Source organism: Nilaparvata lugens, chromosome 9 (assembly GCF_014356525.2).
Source record: "Nilaparvata lugens isolate BPH chromosome 9, ASM1435652v1, whole genome shotgun sequence".
In the NCBI taxonomy this organism is placed as follows: Eukaryota; Metazoa; Arthropoda; class Insecta; order Hemiptera; family Delphacidae; genus Nilaparvata; species Nilaparvata lugens.
The window spans coordinates 40,460,479-40,484,089 of record NC_052512.1 but is presented as its reverse complement, the minus strand read 5'-3'; the positions used below and the strand labels follow the sequence as shown (position 1 = coordinate 40,484,089).

Genomic DNA, 23,611 nt, shown 5'->3' with positions numbered 1-23,611 from the left:
GGCTTGGATCTTAGAATAGTAGACTTGAGATTCGCGTGTACACTAGCGTCAGGTGATGAATTTTCATAATGGCAAGGAAAGTTGTGTGAGTGCGCCACACCAGATTTTTTCAAGTGTGCGGGACTGTGTCAAAATTATGACTCAGCTGTTGAACTTTTGTAATCATTCAATCAGGTACTTAGTGCCCGTTGCAAAAAAGCCAGGTTTTTTTCAACCCTGATTAATTCCAGTAGATCCATCTTTTTGAAATGGTCTTCTCTGATTTGTTCAGGAATAAAATTTAACCGGATTTTGTGCAACTGGGCCTTGTTAGGGAAATTTTTGCATTCCTCTGGGAATTAATCTCAATTTACTGTGATTAGATAGAATATTTCTGTATAAACTATGAATGTTATTATAATTTCTTCTTTCGTAATACATTTTTTTATGTTTTTGTACTCCAGAGCGAAGCTCGATCCCCGATATCATAGAGAAACGATAGCATAAGTAGATATCCCATGGTATAGGGCGTTTATGTCGCAACTTTTACTGTTATCAGAAGCCTATAGTCAACGTAGTTCTTTCCTGTAGAGCTTTATGACGCTGGTAGTCTCTCATATTGTACCCCAACAAAACTGTAAAAATTGACAATAATCGACAGTAATCTGCTTGAGATAACAGTAAAAGTTGCTATATAAATTCCCTATACCATGGGATATCTACTCACGCTATTGTTTCTCTATGCCGATATTTACTTGATAATGGTATCATGGTTGAAACATGTCGTAAATAGACAATTTGAAAGAAGGGTACATAGATTATTTTCTGCTTCCTTTTTGTATACGTACTGTATAATGAATTTGTGAATTGATTAATGAAATTCTGATTAATTTTTGATTTGATTAATGAAATGATTTGGTGTAGGATCCGGGCAAAGCGATACCGAAGGGCACAATCCTGGCGATCGTAGTGAGCACGCTGCTGTACGTGGGCATGGCGGCCATGATTGGTGCGCTGGTCGTGAGAGATGCGTCGGGTGACGTCACCGAGTACCTGGCCGGAATCGCCTACAACTGCTCAGGCCGCGACTGCCAGTATGGGCTGCAGAACACTGTTCAGGTCAGACATGCTTCTTCTTCTTCTTCTTCTTCGTCTTCGTCTTCTCCTTCTCCTTGTTCTTGTTCTTGTTCTTCTTTTTCCTCTTCACCATCACCTCACCTCCTCCTCCTCCTCTCCCTCCTCATTCTTCTCCTTCTCATACTCTCTTCTTCTTCTTCTTCTTCTTCTTCTTCTTCTTCTCCCCCTCCTCCTTCTTCTCCTCCACCTCATCCACCTACTTCTCGTTTCTCCTCCTCCTCCTTTCATCTTTTTCTTCTTCATCCTCTTCTACACCTTCACCTTCTCAACTCCTCTCCTTCCTCCTCCGTCTCCTTCTTCTCCTCCTCCACCTGCTCCTGCATCTCCTCCTTCTCCTACTCTCCTTCTCCTTCTCCTTCTCTTCTTCTATTTCTTCTTCTTCTTTTTCTTCAAAATGGTCCAAAAAGTAGGTTATGTTCCATACACTTGAATTCAGATCCAGTTTTCAGTCAAAAAATTTAAAAACAGAAAGATTTAATTTATATTGTCTACAAAACATATTTAATAACAAAATAACACTCACTTAAAACTGTAAAATTATTATTAACTTTGAAAAATCTGATATAGCCTACTTTTATTTTGAATGATATACCGTGTCAACAAATCAGATATTTTGATCATTTTGATTAAAATTTTTAGAAAATATTATTCTTGTGAAATAAGCTGATTGATTTAAAAGCCACCCAGCAGCTGAGTGCATCTGCTAAAAAAAGTTTTAAGATTGAAGGATTAAAATAAAAAAAATTAACTTTGTTGATGAATTTGGAAACATCGGAAAAATATGTTTTTATTTTAACATGACTATTATTCTTGATCAATTATGAATAATTTTAACTTTCAAACCCTTACGTTTTCTTCATCTTTTAGGTCGTGTTTATATTTTACAGCTGGCTATACGTCAGTTTATGAATTTCGGGGATGCGATATTTTGATTTTCCACAGAATCACTCGTTCACTTTTTACTATCCACAGACGACGAAAATCTCAGCTGTTTCAGCCAAGGATGAATTATCCTTTTAATGTCGTTCAGCGAGTTTTCACAGGGATGAGACCTAGTGCAATCGAATCTTTATATCATAAACCTACTAGTAGTTCTGTGAACATTAGACCTCATGCAGTATTCTCATCCACAAGTACCTGATTATAATTATAGACCTTATGGAAATACATCAATAGACTGGCTTCTCCACACATCTCTGTAATCACTTGTCAGCTGATTTATGATGAATAATTCTATAGTCTGTTTTTTACTCTAATATTGGCATATGAAGGAGGCTCCTTTTTCCTTTTATATTATCCTTGAAATGCAAAATTTTCAAAAACCTTGTATATAAGTCGACGCGCAATTAAAAAAGGAACATACCTGTCAAATTTCATGAAAATCTATTACCGCGTTTCGCCGTAAATGCGCAACATATAAAGATTTAAACATTCAAACATTTAAACATTAAGAGAAATGCCAAACCGTCGACTTGAATTATAAGGTGCGTACAGATATACGCGCCGCGAACAAGAGCAATTCACTTTTAATCAGCTGACTATATCTGTATTTTTACAGAAACGGTAAGATACAGATATAAAAAGCTTGGCATCAGCTGATTAAAAGTGAATTGCTCATGTTCGCGGCGCGTATATCTGTACGCACCTTTAGACCTCACTTCGCTCGGTCAATAAGTGTATAAGCCAGTATATATTTTTATCTACATGAAGTACTCAATCAATCAATCCTCCTTCTCCTCTTCCTTCTCATTATTCTTATTCTCCTCCTCCTCATTCTCTCTTCTTTTTCTTTTCATTTTACATCTCTTTCAGTTTCTTCACATTCTATTTGATTTTTTTACCTGATTTTGTGTTGTGTTGGCTGATTGTGTGTTGTTGTTGCCTGATTGTGTGTTGTTGTTGCCTGATTGTGTGTTGTTGTGGGCTGATTGTGTGTTGTTGTTGGCTGATTGTGTGTTGGTGTCCAGGTGATCGAGCTAGTGTCACCGTTCGGCCTGCTGATCTACTTCGGCTGTTTCGCGGCCACCCTGTCGTCGGCACTCGCCTGCCTCGTGTCGGCGCCCAAGGTGTTCCAGGCGCTCTGCAAGGACAACCTCTATCCGTACATCTCGTGGTTCGGCAAGGGCTACGGCAAGAACGACGAGCCCGTCCGCGGCTACATACTCACCTTCTTCATTGCGCTTGGATTCATCTTGGTCGGTGAGTTGTCCTAACCTAACCTAACCCATAGAGAAAAGATAGCATAAGAAGATATCCCATGGTATAGAGATTCAAGATTCTCTATTGCCAGAACAACTTTACATTGTACAGTTTAGTGCAGAGGAAACGCATGTTTTTCGAACAGCCAGTACTCGGCAACCGTAGAGGGTATTGCCCTGGAACGAATGTTGGCAGACGATCCATACTATGCCATTGCAGTTGCTATGAGCAAGGTCTATAAATACAGGTCATGACACTTGTGTTCCTTATGGAGCGGCCATTTTGTGGGGTCTTTATGGCGGTACATTTGAAATATTCCAATCTGCTCATAACAAAATCATGCATTATGCTTTTTAAAAACAATATTCTGGTTCAGATAATATGTAAATTCAGGTATTCGATTTTTTAATAATGAAATTTCAATAATAAATGGTTCAATAATTCATTTTTTCTATTATTAAAAATTGTTCCAATTCTTGTAACTTGTTATGATTCATAAGGCATAGGGACAAAACTTCAAAAACAGTTTGAAGTTCCCAATCAAATAAATCTAAAAATCATTTATTCAGTTACTAGTTAAATCGAAATATTATTATTCTGTCCGAAGAATTTTTTTACAATTCAAAGTCAAGCAATATTCCTTGAACAAAATAACAAACCCTGTTGTTCAATCTATAATGATAACAGCTGATAAATTTGAAAATTGGTGAACTAGAACCCCATAAAATGGCGATTTTGCAATGCATCACGGGATTGTGTCATGACCTTGGCTATGAGCGTTGGAACCTTAGACCATTTATAGAGTAGACACGCTGGGAAGTCTAGCCTCTGAAGCCAACATCTACTGCCAAATCCACCCATCTTGACGTCACAACCAAGCTAACAACAATGCATTGTTCAACAACAATGTAAGTTAAACACCACAAACACTTACACAACAAACTGTTGTGACGTCAAGGTGGGTGGATTTGGCAGTAGAGATGTTGGCTTCATCGACTTCTACTATGAATATACAATTGGCCGTGTCTATTCTATAAATGGTCTAAGGTTGGAACCAAGGTCTATAAACACAGGTCATGACACAATCCCGTGATGCATTACAGAATCGCCATTTTATGGAGTTCTATATCATCAATTTTCAAATTTATCAGTTGTTATCATTATAGATTGAATAACATAATGTATTATTTTGTTGTATTGTTCAAGGAATATCGCTTGGCTTTGAATTTTAAAATAAATTCTTCCCATAGAATAATATTATTTATTAGATTCCAACCAGGAACTGAATTGTTGATTTTTAGATTGGGAACTTCAAACTCTTTTCGAGGTTAGCCTTTTATCCCAATGCCTTATGAATCATATCAAGCTACAAGAAAGAATAAGAACAATTTTTAATGATAAGAAAATGAATTATTGAACCATTTATTATTAAAATGGTTCAATATTATTATTAGAAAGAATAAGAACAATTTTTAATGATAAGAAAATGAATTATTGAACCATTTATTATTAAAATCTCATAAAAAAATCGAAAACCTGAATTTACATATTATCTGAACCAGAATATTGTTTTTTAAAAGCATAATGCATGATTTTGTTATGAGTAGTTTGGAATATTTCAAATGTACCGTCATAAAGACCCCACATAATGGCCGCTCCATAAGGAACACGAGTGTCATGACCTGTATTTATAGACCTTCGTTGGAACGTACAACATCGTGTGTTCGCTGTTAAGCAGTTTTTTTTTTAGAAACAATGAATCTGCAGTCACAGTGCAACGCTTTTTCGTCAATATTTTAGAGTTGAGGGTCGAGGTGCAATGCCTGATCGAAATACTTTATTCCGATGGGCCGCAGCGTTTAGGAGTACAGTACTAGTTCTGTGATGAAAAAGAAACCACCTGGTCTTTCCCGTTCCCCGGAAAGTGTAGACCGAGTCAGTGTCGTCGAGTCGATCATCTAGAGTTAAGTGATTGGACGACACGACTGAGTTTTTAAAAATTGAAACTTTATTAACACTACAACTACAGAAAATACCGAATTGAAGAATTTCGGGAGCCGAGTGCTCTCGTCAAGAGTTTGAGTTGAACTAACTGAAAATAATTAATTGAGACATAAAGAAGACAATGCATAGTCAGCTATATTCTATAACAATGGGGTTGTAATACTACTACTATAGGTATTTAACTTAGGACTAGTAACAACTGCCGTTCTGACTCGGTCTACACTTTCCGGGGAACGGGGAAGACCAGGTGGTTTATTCTCCATCACAGAACTAGTGCTCCTATAGTGAGGTCCACGTTATAATGGCAGTGAAGAAAGATAGGAGAAAAACGTTGCCAAGTCTCTCTATTTTGCCACTGACTGTACACAGCGGTTACTCAATTTATCCCATTTAATTTAATCCAATAAAAATTATCATTTCCTTGATAAAATAATCAATTTAATGTCAAATTGATCAAGAAAATATATTCTCTCATAATTCGATTCGAAAATTTGCTTTCATGACTGAGATCAGATTTTTATTTTTATACAAACCTGAAATGGCGGCTAATTTGAAAAGCTGTGATACAACAATCTGAATTTCAAAACAACAGAAATGGAGTTATTTGGTAGGTATTCTATTCCAATTTCATTTAAAAATAATAGAAAAATAGAAACCCTATTTAAAAATAAGTAATTTTAATTTATTAATTCTGAAATAACTTTTCAATATTATTTATACCGGTACGAGTAGGTCTAACCTATACGGGTAGGCTAACTTAAGCATGGATGAAGTCTAGGATGGTTAGTTATCAACCTTTAAAATGTTATTTCAGGTATTTTAATTTGTGTTTCTCATACGGTTATGTCTAAAAATTATTTCATTGTTCCAAAAATACATTTTGAATCAATTATACGACTTGTGTACTCAAGTATTTTGATAGAATGAAGAAAAAAATGGCGGCTGAGAATATGGTTTGTTCAGTTTTTGTACAGTCACTGTCAAAAGTAAATATAAAATATTCTGGCAAATAGACAATATTACAAAGCGAGAGAGGGATAGTGCTATCTGTTTTGTTGTACGATAGAAAAGGACAGCAACAGTATTGTCAATCGTACACTGCCATTATAATGTGGACCTCACTATAAACGCTGCAACCCATTGTTGTATGTTTTGGAACATTTGTCTCAATTTCAATTTATTCCCAGGTACCGTATTTCTAATTCATTCAAGTTTAGAAAAGATGTCTCAATATTAAATTATTGTCAGGTAGTTGAATGATTATTTGTTTTTGTTTTCAGGTCAATTGAATGCCATTGCACCTCTCATCTCGAACTTTTTCCTGGCAGCTTATGCTTTGATGAATTTCAGTACTTTTCACGCATCGTTAATCAAACCTGTGGGCTGGAGGCCAACGTTCAAGGTAAGCTTTCTATAGTGCGATCCACGTTATAATGGCAGTGGAGAAAGATAGTAGAACAACGTTGCCGATCCTCTGCCTTCTATAGACAATAGCTGATACAGGTTTATTGATTAATAAAACAAAATAAATCTTATAGCACCCTTTATTCTTTAAAAAACTTTAAAATAGTTGAACAACTAGTTTCGGTTTACACCATCTTCAGGTTCTAAAATAAATTTAGATTTTATTTTAGAACCTGAAGATGGTGTAAACCGAAACTAGTTGTTCAACTATTTTAAAGTTTTTTAAAGTATAGAGGGTGCTATAAGATGTATTTTGTTTTATTAATTTAAAAGCAGCCCATGTCAATAAGTGTTTTAGGTTTATTGATGTAATATGGCCCGCCGCAATGTAGACCGACGCTAATCCACGAAAAGCAACCCACGCCGTGGGATGTTTTGTAAACCATTGCTAGGCATCTCCAGACATCTGTGTAATACATGCAATGAATAATCCACTTGTCAGCTGATTGATTATGAATAATTCTAAAGCAATGGTTCACAAAACATCCCACAGCGTGGATTGCTTTTCGTGGATTAGCGTGGGTCTACTTTGTTCATTCTCGTTTATAATAATCAACTATGATTTTATCAAGCCAGAAATGATATTTTTCAATAATTTCATAATGAATTTTTGACCGAGGAAAGTGAGGTCTAAGATTCAAGTCGACGGTTTGGCATTTCCCTTAATGTTTAAATGTTTATATGTTGCGCATTTACGGCGAAACGCGGTGATAGATTTTCATGAAATTTGACAGGTATGTTCCTTTTTAAATTGCGCGTCGACGTATATACAAGGTTTTTGGAAATTTTGCATTTCAAGGATAATATAAAAGGAAAAATCCTCCAATATTACCGTAAAAATCATACTATAGAATTATTCATCATAAATCAGCTGTCTAGTGGACCATAATACTACCCGTTCAAAAACATCGACTATCTTGAAAATGTATCTTTCCATTAACGTTAGTAGACAGTTGACTATAATACTACCCGTTCAAAAACATCGACTATCTTGAAAATGTATCTTTCCATTAACGTTAGTAGACAGTTGACTAATACTACCCGTTCAAAAACATCGACTATCTTGAAAATGTATCTTTCCATTAACGTTAGTAGACAGTTGACTATAATACTACCCGTTCAAAAACATCGACTATCTTGAAAATGTATCTTTCCATTAACGTTAGTAGACAGTTGACTATAATACTACCCGTTCAAAAACATCGACTATCTTGAAAATGTATCTTTCCATTAACGTTAGTAGACAGTTGACTATAATACTACCCGTTCAAAAACATCGACTATCTTGAAAATGTATCTTTCCATTAACGTTAGTAGACAGTTGACTATAATACTACCCGTTCAAAAACATCGACTATCTTGAAAATGTATCTTTCCATTAACGTTAGTAGACAGTTGACTATAATACTACCCGTTCAAAAACATCGACTATCTTGAAAATGTATCTTTCCATTAACGTTAGTAGACAGTTGACTATAATACTACCCGTTCAAAAACATCGACTATCTTGAAAATGTATCTTTCCATTAACGTTAGTAGACAGTTGACTATAATACTACCCGTTCAAAACATCGAACATCTTGAAAATGTATGTTCCCATCAATGTTGTAGACAGTTGCAGCCAAACATGATAACCTCACGCTCAGTAAGTTACATTGACCTGTTATGTTTTCTCAAAAATCAATAAATAATTTATGAATTTAAAACGTATAAAAAATCCTTAATAAACCTAGAGCTTTCTGTCCTATCGTACCGTGACGTGTCGTCCCGGAATGTGAGTGTGAGCGCTGTTATTAGGTCTGGGTGCAACTGTCTACAACATTGATGGAAAGATACATTCTAAGATGTTCGATGTATGTTTTTCAACTGGTAGTATTATAGTCAACTGTCTACTTACTAACGTTGATGGAAAGATACATTTTAAGACGTTCGATGTTTTTAAACGGGTAGTATTATAGTCCACTAGACAGCTTATTTATGCTGAATAATTCTATAGTCTGATTTTTATGGTAATATTGGCAAATATTTCTTTTTCCTTTTATATTATCCTTGAAATGCGAAATTTCCAAATTGCCAAACCGTCGACATGAATCTTAGACCTCACTTCGCTCGGTCAATTATAATTTCCTCTTTCCCAATAAATTTTCTATGCCTTTGTACTCCAGAGCGAAGCTCGGTCCCCCGATATTAAATATAAACATACATTTTTAAACAGAATTGCTCGTTCAATTGTATATGATAATCCTATACTGTTAAGTAGAAAGGGTTTAAGTAACAAAATGTCGATTTTGACTTTTCTAGCTGTTCTTATTCAGAAAAATTTGTTCTTTTTTTGGTATAAAGGATTTATGTCTTTGTGGTGTATTTTTAGAGTTATTCTCATGATAAAATGGATACATATCAGAAAAAATCATTCATGTTTGATATAAATTATACAATTTAACTCAAATCAAGGTCAAAAAGGTATAAGTCATAGATACAGAGTGTTCAAATCGTACACATTTTTGTTTACACCAGTATAAAAAATGTCAATATGTGAGAATAAACCATTATTGGACTCAGTAAACAAGTGAAGAAATATGTACAGCAACTATCAGGGTCCGAGCTCGGGATTTGGCCAAGTTCTAGACTTCAAACAGCTGGAGTCAGAAAATTGGCTTTCCAACAGTAGTCGCAGTTTCTATTTTCTCATTTCTTTAATTGGAAACGTTTTTCCTTGACGAAATTAAACATTCCTAAATAATTCAATATAGCTGAAACTTTACACTATTTTCTCTTTATTCTATTTTGTGTTCAATTTTCTAGTTTTTCGAAATTTAATTCAAACGTGATTATGACAATCACTGCGACTACGCTCCGTTTCGAAAAGCCAATTTTCTGACTCCAGCTGTTTAAAGTCTAGAACTTAGCCAAATCCCGAGCTCGGAAACTGGTCCTTAGTGTTCTAATACTAGAAAAATCTACATGAATTCAATACAGGCGGAACATTTCATCAATAACCAACAAGATATAGGAACAACCTAAGAGACGACACACACCAGACAACCATGTATGAGCGAGGTGTTAGGAGTTCTGGTATTCGGTTGTATAATTTATTGCCAGCTCTATAAAAGAAATGACTGGTACTAAATTCAGAGATCAATTAAAGAAAGAGCTGATGTCAATTAAAGAAAAAGCAATTAAAGTGAAGAGTTTGATTGATTGATTGAGTACTTTATTTATGTCGATTACAATATATACTGGCTTATACACTTATATACAATAGCTTACAATACAGCAAAACTATAGATGAATTTACATAATATAGACTAAGAAAATAATTATTGAACTGTATATGATATGAAAAAGCAATTTGTAATATAATAATTATAGATAATTATATTTTAATGCATGTACATAAATTGGCGGAGCTTTGGACATATCAATGTCCATTCTTCGGAAACAATATTCAAAATATCCTCCCCACTAACTCTCTACCAAAATGAGTTCAGAGAGTACTACGAGCGTCGAGATGGGGTTTAGAGAGAATAAAATAAAAATGTTTTGACTTTTCATGTACCTATTTATGTTCTAAACTACGAGCGTCGAGATGGGGTTTGGAGAAAAAAAAGTATTGACTTATCATGTATTTATGTTCTGTATTTTATTGGCTTACGACATTGACAAGTCCAAATACCCCTTTTATAGGAGGTCAGTGGATGAAATAATAATAAATAAATAAATGATACATGAATTTTATACGGAATTTTTTGAACATTGTTTCTGCTCCCCTGAAAAATTATGAAAACTGGCTTAACATCTTTATACTAATCAGTACAGATTTTAAGTTAATTATGTAGTTAATTGTTTGTCAATGAATTTACAGTATGTAAAATGTGTATGTAAAATGTAAAATTTGCAGTACTACAACATGTGGCTGAGTCTTGTCGGCGCCATTTTGTGTGTGGGGGTGATGTTCCTGATCAGCAGTTGGACAGCGCTCATCACCCTGGCAGTGGTTCTAGCGCTCTACTTGATCGTGTCTTACAGGAAACCAGGTTTGTCACTTGTTTATTTCACCTGCTTGCTACTTTTATTCAATACTTACAGTACGCTCTGTCTCGGTGACTTAGGAACGGCATACAGGGTGTTTACGAACTCTCTAGGGCAATGTTCCTGGGTAAAAAACATATCTAAGGGCAGGTTTCCGAGCTCGGGATTTAGTCAAGTTCTAGACTTTAACTGGCTTTAAACTCTGGAGTCAGAAAATTGGCTTTCCGAGTCAGAGCGTTAACGTAGTTGAGGACTTAAATAGACTCTGAAGTTTAGAGATCATGTTAGACCCTGGAGTTTATAATTTCGCTTTCTGAGTGAAGGGCTTATAAGTCCAGAGTTATAGTTCTGGGGTAACCAAACACCTTTTTAAAAAGAAAACTTTATTTTCAAACACATAATTATAAAATATACATCGAAAAAGAGAGAAGTGCTCTCGGTGAAGTTTGGCAGTAGACTGGCTGAAAATAATTAATTGAGACATAAAGAAGACAATGCATAGTCAGCTATATTCTGTAACAATAGGGTTGTAATACTATTACTATAGATATTTAACTCCTCCACCCCTAGACTGAAGCTGTCCTCAGCGATCAGAATTTTGGGTTTGGAGGCAAGGCCCAAGAACAAATGTTGGGGCTTGCGAAGTTGCTGCTACATTAACATTTCTACAATTATTTCGTAAAGAAGTTACATATTTAATAAAGTTATATAATTTAAATACAATAAATATACTAAGAATGACAATAAAACATATAATAAAAATCCAAATATAATAAGTATCGTCTTTTGCAATGCTAAGTTCCTCTATTGCTAGTAGTGGTTCAATCTTAATATTTGCTTCATGTATAATATCAAAAGAAAAGTTTGTTTTCAATTTACGAAATGGAACTTCAGATGGGATTGTTATATCACTTTCCCAATATTCATGTATTTTAGGATGTTCGAATAACTGTTCTGACTTATTAAGATACAATAATTGAGTTGATTTTGGATATAATGTAGTGTTCTTTTTGTCTGATAAAATAATAGCTTTGTCAATTTTGTACAGTAGATATTGATTGATAATTGGAATGAATTTTACAAAAGAAGCAGATTCATTAATTACTAATTGTTTACAGTGTTCTAATTTCTTATCTTCTAACACTTCACTTATACACTTATTTTTTATCACTGTCACATTTCTGCAGTAGTAGTTGTCACACAAATATTCACATTTACCAGATAAAATTTCGTCATATCTCAGGATGAGGGAAGGATATTCATGAATGGTGGTAACTTCAGTATTACGATAAACAGGATAGGATAATAAGAAGAAGGTTTCATAAGTAGGTGATTTTAAAGGGAATTCAATGAAGTAGGATATATATTCTTTATATATTGAGCAGTGTACCTTTGCTAATTGCCATAATACTTCTGGTTCTTCAGAAATCAATTTTACATTAGATTCAGAAATAATATTATTTATTTCTTTATGGGATAATATACTATCAATCTACAAATATTCAATCTACAAAACTCCAAACTAGTATCTAAATCGCTTATTTTATTGAAGAGCAAACTTAATGAGCTAAATAAAAGGGAAAATTGCTGGTTCAGCTGTACAGTCGTAGTTTCATTTGAGAGAGTTTTGAAATAATTTATAATTTTCAAATTATTCCCATGAATCTTTTTCACATCAGCATTAAAATCGTCAATGAGCCTTTTGTTTACTGAAAATAGATTCTCAATATTATGCTGTAAGCGGTATTCATTTGACTGAACTTGAAATAATATTTTGTCGTATTTTTCTTTGTCGTTCGCATCCATGTTACCGGTTACCCATGAAATAGCTGAGCCAAGTCCATTGAAAAGTCCACGCTTATTTCTATTTTTGCTGATATTGATGTGATCTAGTTTTGTTTCTGTGTACTTTAAATGCATTGTTATGATGTCTAGACGGCCTTGATCGATATTGTGTTCACGCAAAGTGAATATTGTTCTTTTGATTGTATTTAATTCGATACGCAACATGTTCACATTAATATTATGCATATATGTGAAGGTTTCATTTATTATGAACGAGTCCTGAATTTTGATAGGAGTGATGCCTGATGTTTTACTTAGATCAGTCAATCTATACAGGTTTGCTGGTGTTAGGAACATCATCAGAAGAAGAAACATTGTTACCTGAAACAGATAAATTAGTTGATTTCTTTTTCTTTCGAGCTCGCTTCACTCGATTCGGATGAAGTTTGAAGGGTCTTTTCTGAATCGCTCTTGGATTAGTAGCTAATTGAGTTTCCTTATTGTATTTCACTTTGAAAAATTTAGGTTTGTCCTTTTTATTAAACGTTGTCTTTATGAAGGGTTCGTTAGGCATTTCAAAATCTTTTTCTCTAGTTTGATTTAAGCGATCAGTTCTGTTTTGTTTTTCTTGTCCTACTTTATCTTTTACTAGTTTGTGAATAGTTTTCAGTTTTTCTAGATAGGCGTTTGTTCTTTCTTCAGCAATAAGGGCTTCCGTTATTTCATCAACATATGGATTTTTCGATACACCAAAAGTCATTTCCATAGGAGTTAGTTTCAAGGTTGAATTTATTGTGTTATTGAATGCGATAATTGCAAGTTTCGTATTATCTTCGGGTTTGTTGTCTTTATTTTCCATTTGTATAGCATTAAGGAGTTCAATGAGTGTCGAGTGTGCTCGTTCCAATAAACCCTGGGAATCTGGATGTCCCGGTGTTATATAATAAGGTTCTATCTTATATAAACGCAAAAAATCTCGAAGTCCAGCATTGTCGAATTCACGACCATTGTCCATTTGGATTATCTTAGGGCATGGAAATAGAGAAAAGTAATCATTCAAACAAGACTGTATTTCAAGTTGGTTCAAACTTGTTAGTGGATATGCCATGAGTTTTTTCGAAAAGCAATCTATTATCGTGAGGAATTTTATTCTACTGTATTGAAACGTGTCAATCTGCAGTTTTTCGAAAGGTTTGTCAGGAGTTGGGGTAATTTTGTATTCAACTTGAACAGGTCTTCTATCATATTTAACTTTAGCACATACTGAACATTTATTTATGTATTCTGTAATGTCTTTAAGCATGGTAGGCCAATAGTATTCTCTTCGAATGTGGCTATAGCTTTCATTAATTCCACGGTGATACGTTTTTCCTACATGATAATTGGTTACAACTTCTTTTTGTTCCTCTGAATCAGTTATATCCAAATTCAGTTTCTTATATCTCCTAAGTTTCACAGAATTAAAATTAGCAATGATAGCATTCTTAAAATTTTCAAAAATCATTTCATATTCTTTTTCCAATACACCTGTCCTGGAGCAAAGTATCCCATAAAGTGTGTTGGGTTTCAAGTATTGTATACACACATCATTTATTTCTTCAGGAGTGGATGAACTATGAAAATATAGAGTCAATCTGTTTTTTGTAAAAACTTTTCTGATAACAGGTTCTTTGTTGCCACGTTCTAAAATGATTTGATTCTGTTCAACATTGATTATTTTGTCATCTTCCGCAATGACTACTTGTTCGTTCGAACTCTCCTGTGAATGTATTGTAACTAGACTACGATTATCAATTTCTTGTTCATTAGCATCATTATCATTATCATCATTATCATTAGCATCATTATCATTATTTACAATATTATCTCGATCGGAATTGTTAGTTTGTTCGGCAGATTTGCCTACTTGTTGAAGAAAATCGTCAAGTGTGACTGTGTCTACTGAGGGAATGTCTGTGTTAGTGTTAAATCTAAGCAGTTCGTCCATGTCAAATTCGTCGGGGTCATCGAGATCATTGTTATTCTCGAGATCCTGAAAGTCATGATTGAAACCACTTTCGAAACCTTGGAAAGGTTCGTCTTCATCATTTTCCATCATGTTAACGTCAAGTGGGCGTATTCTTGAAAGAGCGTCGGCTACTTGGTTCGATTTACCTTCCACATACTGGATTGAAAAATCAAATTCTTCTAGAAAGAGTTTCATACGAATTAATTTTGAATTCGGTTCTTTAATGCTGTGGAGCCATTGAAGAGGTTTGTGATCGGTTTCGATTATGAATTTTCTACCATAGAGGTATGGTCGAAAATGTTTGCATGACCAGACTATAGCTAATAATTCTTTCTCAATCGTAGAAAGATTTTCTTCATGACGATTAAGTGTACGAGAAGCATATGCAATGGGTAAGGTTTTACCATTGAATTTTTGTGATAACACTGAACCTATAGCATAATTGCTGCAATCACAAGTCAGAATAAATGTTTTTGTGAAGTCAGGTAGCTGTAAAATTGGATCGTTTTGTAATAGAAGTTTTAATGTTTCAAATGACTTTTGATAGTCTGGATTGTTTGGATTGATTTTAACATCTTTTTTCAAGGCATGTGTGAGAGGTTTTGCAATCTTAGCTTAATCTTTTATCATTTTTCGATAATAGCCTGTCAATCCTAGAAATTGTTTAATTTCTTTTTCAGTTTTTGGGATTGGAAAGTTCTTAATAGCTTCTAGCTTTGAAGGATTGGGTTGAATTCCGCGTTCAGATATGATATGTCCTAAGTACAGTAATTCTCGTTTAAAAAACTCTGTTTTGTCCAGTTGGATTTTTCGATTATGATCTCTAAGTTGTTTGAAAACTGATTTTAGATGTTTCAAGTGTTCATCGAGATTATCGGAAAACACAATTATGTCGTCCATGTAGACTAACACATTGGGCATTCTGGAAAACAAAATGTTCATTGCACGTTGGAAAGTAGCTGGAGCGTTCTTTAATCCAAACGGCATTCTCAAAAATTCATAATGTCCGTTCTCAGTCGAAAAGGCAGTTTTTGGAATTGATTCCTTTTCCATTTGAATTTGATGGAATCCAGAAGCGAGATCTATCGCTGAAAAATAGGTAGCCCTTCCAATTTTTCCAAATAAGTCCTCAATATTTGGGAGGGGATATTTGTCTTCAATCGTTTTATCATTAATCTTCCTGTAATCTAAAACGACACGTATTTTACGTTTACCGGAGGCGTCTGGTTTTTTGGGCACTACCCAAATTGGACTGTTATATGGGGAGTTGGAATGTTGAATTATTTTATTCTGAAGAAGTTTGTCAATTTCTAATTCAACGTCCTTCCTGAACACTTGAGGGTATCTATAATTTTTAGAATATACAGGGATTTCGTCAGTAGTGTTGATTTTAAATTTCAACAGATTAGTACTACTTGGCAATTCATCATGTTCACGTTTGATGATTTCAGGAAAATTCCGTATTAAATTTATGATATGTTTCCGCTCTTCGACATTCATGTGGTCCGTCCGAAGAAGTTTGGGAATTTCTCTTATAATATCCGATTTGTTTGATACATCTGAGTTATCAATTTCATCATTGTCAAAAATAGTTTCTAATTCTTCCATCTCCATTGGCTCGGGGCTTATGGTCATGAGCTCATTGGAATACACTACGCACTTACATCTATTTTCTTCTATACTAACAATACTTTCTTCAACGTAATAGCTTTCATGAGAAACAGCTTTAAGTAGTCCTGTCTTGAGATTAGGAATCGACCTAACTGGTACAGTAACAACATTAAATCCTGGTTTCAATTGAATTTGTTCATGAGAGTTAATCACTGATAACAACGGTTTCGAAATAGTACGATAATCTAACGTGTTGTTTGTATAATTTACATTGGCTTTGAGTTCTTTCAAAGTTTCGTGACCTAATAAGATATCGTATCTTGTTGAAAAGTCATACACGTACATTTTGATTTGTGAACTTCCTGGAAACACAGTATTTGAGTTCATATAGATGTATTCATTTCCACCACTTTCACCGGCTGGTGTTTTTACTACGAACTTTTCTTTATATCTGGTCACATTGGGTGGTATGATAGAGGGGTTCACATAGTTCTTTGACGACCCAGTGTCAACCATCCATTTACGGTTAGCGTGGTCGACAAAATATGGGAGCGACTTATTTATGATATTCAATTCAAATTTTTTGGGGGTGTTTCCGCTGAGTGTGTTGGGCCTACCCCTAAAAAATGAGCCTGCATGTTGTTGAATGCTTCAGTAAGTGAAGTTAGCTGGTTTTGCATGCTTCGGAGTTCGTTTCCGAAAGGATGAGATGAGTTGTCTGTCAAGTCATCTTGCAAATGATGCACTTCAAACGGAGATTTTGAGTTCAGTTTGAAACGATTAGAAGGATTAGTTTGAACTGTGCGCATGCTGACAGTGTTTTGTGAATCCCACTTACTATTATGTGGTTGTCTGAATTGAGGATTGATTTGCACAGGCCTCGGTTGGTGAGGAAATTGAGCAAATTGATTTTGAGGAAAATTTTGTTGAAAGTTTCTGTTCTGGGGGAATGTTTGCTGTGATCCATTATTCTGTTGGAAGAAATTCGGTACTCGAGGTTGCGAGAAGTTGTTAGAAAAAGCTCTGTTGCTTGCTTGATAAGCATGAGTGAATGTGTTTGATCGCATTGGCGTTTGATTAAAAGCTCTTGAATCAATTTTATTGATAGTACTGATAGTTGATTTGAAGTTCAAGCTCCTTAGAACAATACTACAATCATTAATAATCTTATGTCTAGCATCGTCAAGATCGTGAATTTGCAGGATTTGCAAATGAGAGCCCAAAGTTGGATGAACTCCGTGAATCAATGTACGAGTGAGAGTTGCGTTCAACTGCTGCATTAGATTTGTCAAAAGTTCACCTTGGATACCATCTAGTTTATATTTAGTCAACACAGTTGTGCGTTTTTCATCGAGGCGATTAATGAATTCGATCGGGTGTTCATTTGAATAGGATTTCATGAAAGTAATTTCCGCAATTAGGTCTGGAACGGACCTGTTGTCAGCGAAGTTTGTTTTTAAAGCGGCTATCAGCTCTGTTACAGTTGTACAATTGTTATTAAAAACAACTGATTCTGCGGGTCCTGAAAGACGGCTTACGGCTGCCCTGAAAAGGAGCCAGTGATTTTCTGTTTTTTCGTCAATGTTTGCACTACAATAGGACACTAGTAGTTCATTACAAGTACTAATAAAATGTGGTAGCTTATAGCAAGTACCATCATAGTGGGGTATGAATTTAAGAATGTCATGAGGAATTTGTTTTGAGATATTAGGCATTGTAGGGTTTGGTTGAGGAAGAGATATAACGAAATTACTCACAGTCGATTGAGGTTGGTGGGCGATGTTCCGGTTGTCGTCAGCGTCGGCGTCGGCGTCGGTGTCGTCTTCTCCTTCGGATGATATAAGGACAGCAGGAATCCTCCTGAAGGTGGCGAGATCTCGGTCCCTCTGTAGAGTCCTCTCGTCTCCTGCGGTGGCCAGCGTGGGGTTGAACTAACTGCTAGGCTGGATACGGTTACAGCGTGATGGTGATAACAGCTTGATGGTAGTTTTACTTCCGTCTCAAATTTGTGGAAGGAGTCTTCGTTGTCTGCCAGGTTGAACTTCGAAGGTCGCAGAAAACTTTATTTTCAAACACATAATTATAAAATATACATCGAAAAAGAGAGAAGTGCTCTCGGTGAAGTTTGTCAGTAGACTGGCTGAAAATAATTAATTGAGACATAAAGAAGACAATGCATAGTCAGCTATATTCTGTAACAATAGGGTTGTAATACTATTACTATAGATATTTAACTCAGGACTTGAATTAGATTCTCGCCTCTTTCCGAGTCAAGGATTTATCAAAAATCGATTTATCAAAAAAGTTCAGGACTTAAAACAGTGTGATTTTAAACCCTTGACCGGGGTAGAGTTTAAATTTAAGTTCTAGACTTAACCGAGCAAACACAATTCAATTATTGTTTTGGAGTAGATAAAAAAGCCAAATAGATGTCATGGAATACCTAAATTATTTGGATTAGTCCATCTAAATGCATAATATTTATAGTTTGCAAGTTCATTTTGGAATAAAATTGTATCAGAATTATGCGTAAAAAACTAACCTCATTTTACGACTGTGACATAACCTAAAAATGTTCAAGAAAAATAATACAAGGATTGCCTTGGAATTTATATTCCAATCTGAATGTGATTAATCACTGTCATATTCAACATAATAATAATAAATTATTATTCCAGTTCTTTTCAAAACTCAATAGCCTAATGAAATTTTTATTCCAAAATCAATCATCAATAATAGCATAACGTAAAATGGAATGTTTATTCATTCACCTTTCAAATGTTTTGCTTTGAATAGGCCTACAAAGAAATCGAAACGTATTTTTACAAAATAGTTTGGAGAGCATGCTTATTTGAATTGTCCCGCTGTAATCAGCTGTTTCCGTTCTGCTATAATGCCAACAATACAACAAAATATTATGAATTCCCCTCATGTTTACTGCGTTAAAGTCCTGGACTCAAATAAGTCGAGAACTTGATAGACTCCAGAGCTTAGAAGATAAAATCGTGAAAGTCAATTTAGACCCGAGAGCTTATTTTAGTCCTGGACTCGTATCATATTCAAGGGCCGGTTTCCAAGCTCGGGATCTATAAGTTCTGGACTTACAGAGTCCAGGACTAAAATAAGCTCTCGGGTCTAAATCGTCTTTCTGAGTCAGAGTTTTATCTTCTAAACTCCGGGGTCTATTGAGTTCTCGTCCTATTTGAGTCCAGGACTAAAATAAGCTCTCGGGTCTAAATCGACTTTCTGAGTCAGGGTTTTATCTTCTAAACTCCGGGGTCTATTGAGTTCTCGACCTATTTGAGTCCAGGACTTTAACGCAGTAAACATGAGGGAAATTCACAATATTTTGCTGTTGTATTGTTGGCATTATAGCAAAACGAAAACAGCTGATTGCAGTGGGATAATTCAAATGAGCATGCTCTCTAAACTATTTTGTGAAATTATTTTGTGAAAATACGTTTTGATTTCTTTGTAGGCCTACTAGGTACCTTTGTAACCTAACCTTTTAAAAGATGAATGAATAAACATTTCATTTTACGTTATGTTTCACTCTTATAAAGTCGTATGTGGTATTTCTTGATCGTAATTAGAGTATTACTAAGATGTTAAAACAATCACTAATGATAGAGTTGGAAGAAAAAATATATTTTAGGAGATATTGTTTTGGAGATATCGTGGAAAAACTGAAAAAAGTACGAAATTCTCGTGGTTTTCAGGATGCCGAAAGTATGCATTCAGAAATTTTGGTTGGAAACCATAGATTACTCTTACTAGTAGTTCTGTGAACAGTAGACCTCGCGCAGTTATAACGAATCTTAGACCTCACTTCGCTCGGTCAACTAGTAGGCTACCCAAATGGACCGATTAAAACAATAAAATCAATTACCTTAATTTTTGTTTGGTCGGGGCGCATATAATGACTATTTGACTGGGCTAAGACCCTAGATTCCTAAAAAAAGGGAATCACAAGATATAACAGTTGATGCAATTTTCATGTACAAATCAAGCGAATGAAATGGAGTCGGTATACATACCTTAGCTTTCAAGACTTTGAAACGGCATATAGGCAAGGTATGGGTATGGTTCGCGGTGTAATATTCATGGCTTTGCAAAAACATCAGGCTTCAGAGACCCTAGATCCTAGATGGAGGAAGCTCCCTACACACAGAGATTCCATGAATGAGAGAGTTGCAACGTATCACCAACAATGGAGAGAGCATGTTGAACGAAGGTCAGCTGATAGGCTGTGTTGTGCAAAAGACGTAACTCCAAAAAGCTACTTGTTTATCGTTTCGGATGCAACACGTGGCTTTTGAAAAGATACAGAAGAGCATCTGCTGATTATGGGAAGATGCAGTAAAGCTCCTTATGTATATTTTCTGATGCAACGCGTTGCTTTTGAGAAGATACAGAAGAGCATATGTTGCTTATGGAAAGATACATTTTCAATAATGTTGGATGTTTTTGATCGGTTAGTATTGTAGTCTAGTGGCCCTACGCCGATAGGCAATGCTACAGAACCCAGACTGTAATTTGAGGTTTCAATGTTTGATCCTAATTTTGAACCATAAATGGGTTCGTAGATGTTGTGATGCCTAGATTTTATATTTTATTTTATTTAAGTTATACAGGGTGGGGCAGAGTGGACTCCCTGATATGATCGGTTAACTGTATAAAAACCATACAAGATTATTACAAAAGCTTTTTATTCCTGAAATATAAATACAATGCAATTTATTTTTCATTAAGTTTTAAAAATGATATCGTCCAGGTGACGACCTTGACGAGCGATGCACATATTCAGGTGTTCCATGAAGTTTTCAAAAACTCTACGCAGCATATCTGGCGTTATTCCAGTGATAACATCAACAATTGCTTCCTTAAGGGCTTCCAAGGTCCTTGGTCGAACTTTGTAAACCTCAGATTTCAGGTAACCCCAAAGAAAATAATCGCATGGGCTTAGATCGGGGGAGCGAGGGGGCCATGAAACATCCCCTCGTAATGAGATCAAGCGGCCAGGAAACCGTTGTTGCAGAAGTTGGCGAGAGCGATGGGCGGTATGAGCCGTGGCACCATCCTGTTGAAACCAAAAGGCTTCCAAATTATTTTCCTCACCATACTCTTCAATTCTGGGGAAGAAAAAGTTCTCCAACATCTGACAATAGCGCACAGCGTTCACAGTAACGGTTGCACCTTCCGATTCAAAAAAGTAGGGGCCAATTATGCCTATGGAGAACACAGCACACCACACAGTCACTTTTGGAGAATGAAGAGGTTTTTTGTGAAGAGTTTTATCATCGTTTTGTGTGATGGTTTTAGCATCGGGAACACTATCATGACGTTTCAAACCAAACCGTCTACGAAATGCACGCTGGGTCGCCACCACAATATCCTTATTTTTAAAGAACGTTTCGACTACAAAACCACGATGCTCGCCAGTCCACGGCATGGTGTCTACTAATAATGGCGTCTTTTCCCCCACCACATGGAACCTCTCCCACTCCGCTAACTCGCGCGCGTACTCTTCAGTGACTGATTGAAACTAGGGAGTCCACTCTGCCCCACCTTGTATATGAATAATTATGTTTATTAATATTTTTAATGATATGTCATATTATAAAGAGTTTGTAATGTGTCCTAAATTGGCAATAAATGAAATTGAAAATGAATTTCAATAGAACTAAATCAATAGGATATTGATTTTATTTCACGCAATAAATGAAATTGGAAAAATTTTGAATTGAACTGAAAATTGTTGATGTTGTGATGCCTAGATTTTATATTTTATTTTATTTAAGTTATGTGTGGATAATTATGTTTACTAATATTTTTAATGATATGTCATATTGTAGTGAGTTTGCAATATATCCAAAATATTCTAAATAGACAATAAATTTTTCGGTCTTTTCGGTCTCAAAATTTTATAGTTCTTTTCAAAGTATGGAATTTTCCAACTATTTATAATTAATTTAATTCAATTTGGAAGTATTTTTTTTAATTTTAAAATGATTTTTGTGTATTTTGAATTGTAAATTGAGTGTGTAATTGAAGAATTTTGTAGTGACACATAACCAACTACATTTGGACTGTTGTATAAATTAGAATTGGAACTGTTTTGGGCGTGAGCCTGTGGTACTTTTCTGAAGTTGTGTAGTTCTGAATGATTAAATAAATAAATGAAATTGAAAATGAATTCCAATAGAACTAAATCAATAGTATATTGATTTTATTTCACGCAATGAATTAAATTGGAAAAATTTTGAATTGAACTGAAAATTGGATGTCTAGCCGGACGTGTTGGTTGAACTGAAGATCGCACATATCCAAAGACAGCCGCGTTGTCAGAGTCTAGTTGGAATGTTAGTGAATATTTTGCAAGTGTGTTAATTAATTAATTAATTAAATAATTTATTTATTTATTTATTTCAGACGTGAACTGGGGCTCTACAACGCAGGCGCAAACTTATAAAACGGCTCTGACAGCCGTACAGCAACTCAGTCGAGTTGAGGACCATGTCAAAAACTATCGGCCCCAGGTTGGTTAATAAGAATTTTGTGTAGTTGAGAAGTTGATATTGTGGTAATTATTCATATTGAATCAAAAAGACTAAGCAATTCTCAAAAAACACAGATTTATACTGTGGTAAGAAATTCTCAAAAACCACAGATTTATACTGTGGTTTTTGACAATTTCTTAGTCTTTTTCATTCAATAGTTGATAAGATATACAATAAAATGACAATAAATTTACTTTTTGTGTAGTTGAGAAGTTGATATTGTGGTAATTATTCATATTGAATCAAAAAGACTAAGAAATTCTCAAAAACCACAGATTTATACTGTTGTTTTTGACAATTTCTTAGTTTTTTTCATTCAATAGTTAATAAGATATACAATAAAATGACAATAAATTTACTTTTTGTGTAGTTGAGAAGTTGATATTGTGGTAATTATTCATATTGAATCAAAAAGACTAAGAAATTCTCAAAAACCACAGATTTATACTGTGGTTTTTGACAATTTCTTAGTCTTTTTCATTCAATAGTTAATAAGATATACAATAAAATGACAATAAATTTACTTTTTGTGTAGTTGAGAAGTTGATATTGTGGTAATTATTCATATTGAATCAAAAAGACTAAGAAATTCTCAAAAACCACAGATTTATACTGTTGTTTTTGACAGTTTCTTAGTTTTTTTCATTCAATAGTTAATAAGATATACAATAAAATGACAATAAATTTACTTTTTGTGTAGTTGAGAAGTTGATATTGTGGTAATTATTCATATTGAATGAAAAAGATACTATGTTTATTCTTTTTCATTCAACAATAAATTTACTAGTAGTTCTGTGAACAGTAGACCTCGCGCAGTTATAAACCACATCCT

At 34.8% G+C, this 23,611-nt stretch overlaps 1 protein-coding gene across 6 annotated transcripts in view; it reads left to right on the top strand.

The window, feature by feature from the left end:
- Positions 1-23,611, top strand: part of LOC111062054 (solute carrier family 12 member 2-like) — a 184,199-nt gene that overhangs the window by 108,641 nt on the left and 51,947 nt on the right. For all 6 annotated transcript variants that reach the window (XM_039435870.1, XM_039435869.1, XM_039435874.1 and 3 more), the window contains 5 exons: positions 904-1,098; positions 3,084-3,315; positions 6,600-6,721; positions 10,685-10,820; positions 22,652-22,758. In XM_039435870.1, the coding sequence (XP_039291804.1) occupies positions 904-1,098; positions 3,084-3,315; positions 6,600-6,721; positions 10,685-10,820; positions 22,652-22,758 (792 nt within the window). The remainder of the gene's footprint in view (positions 1-903; positions 1,099-3,083; positions 3,316-6,599; positions 6,722-10,684; positions 10,821-22,651; positions 22,759-23,611) is intronic.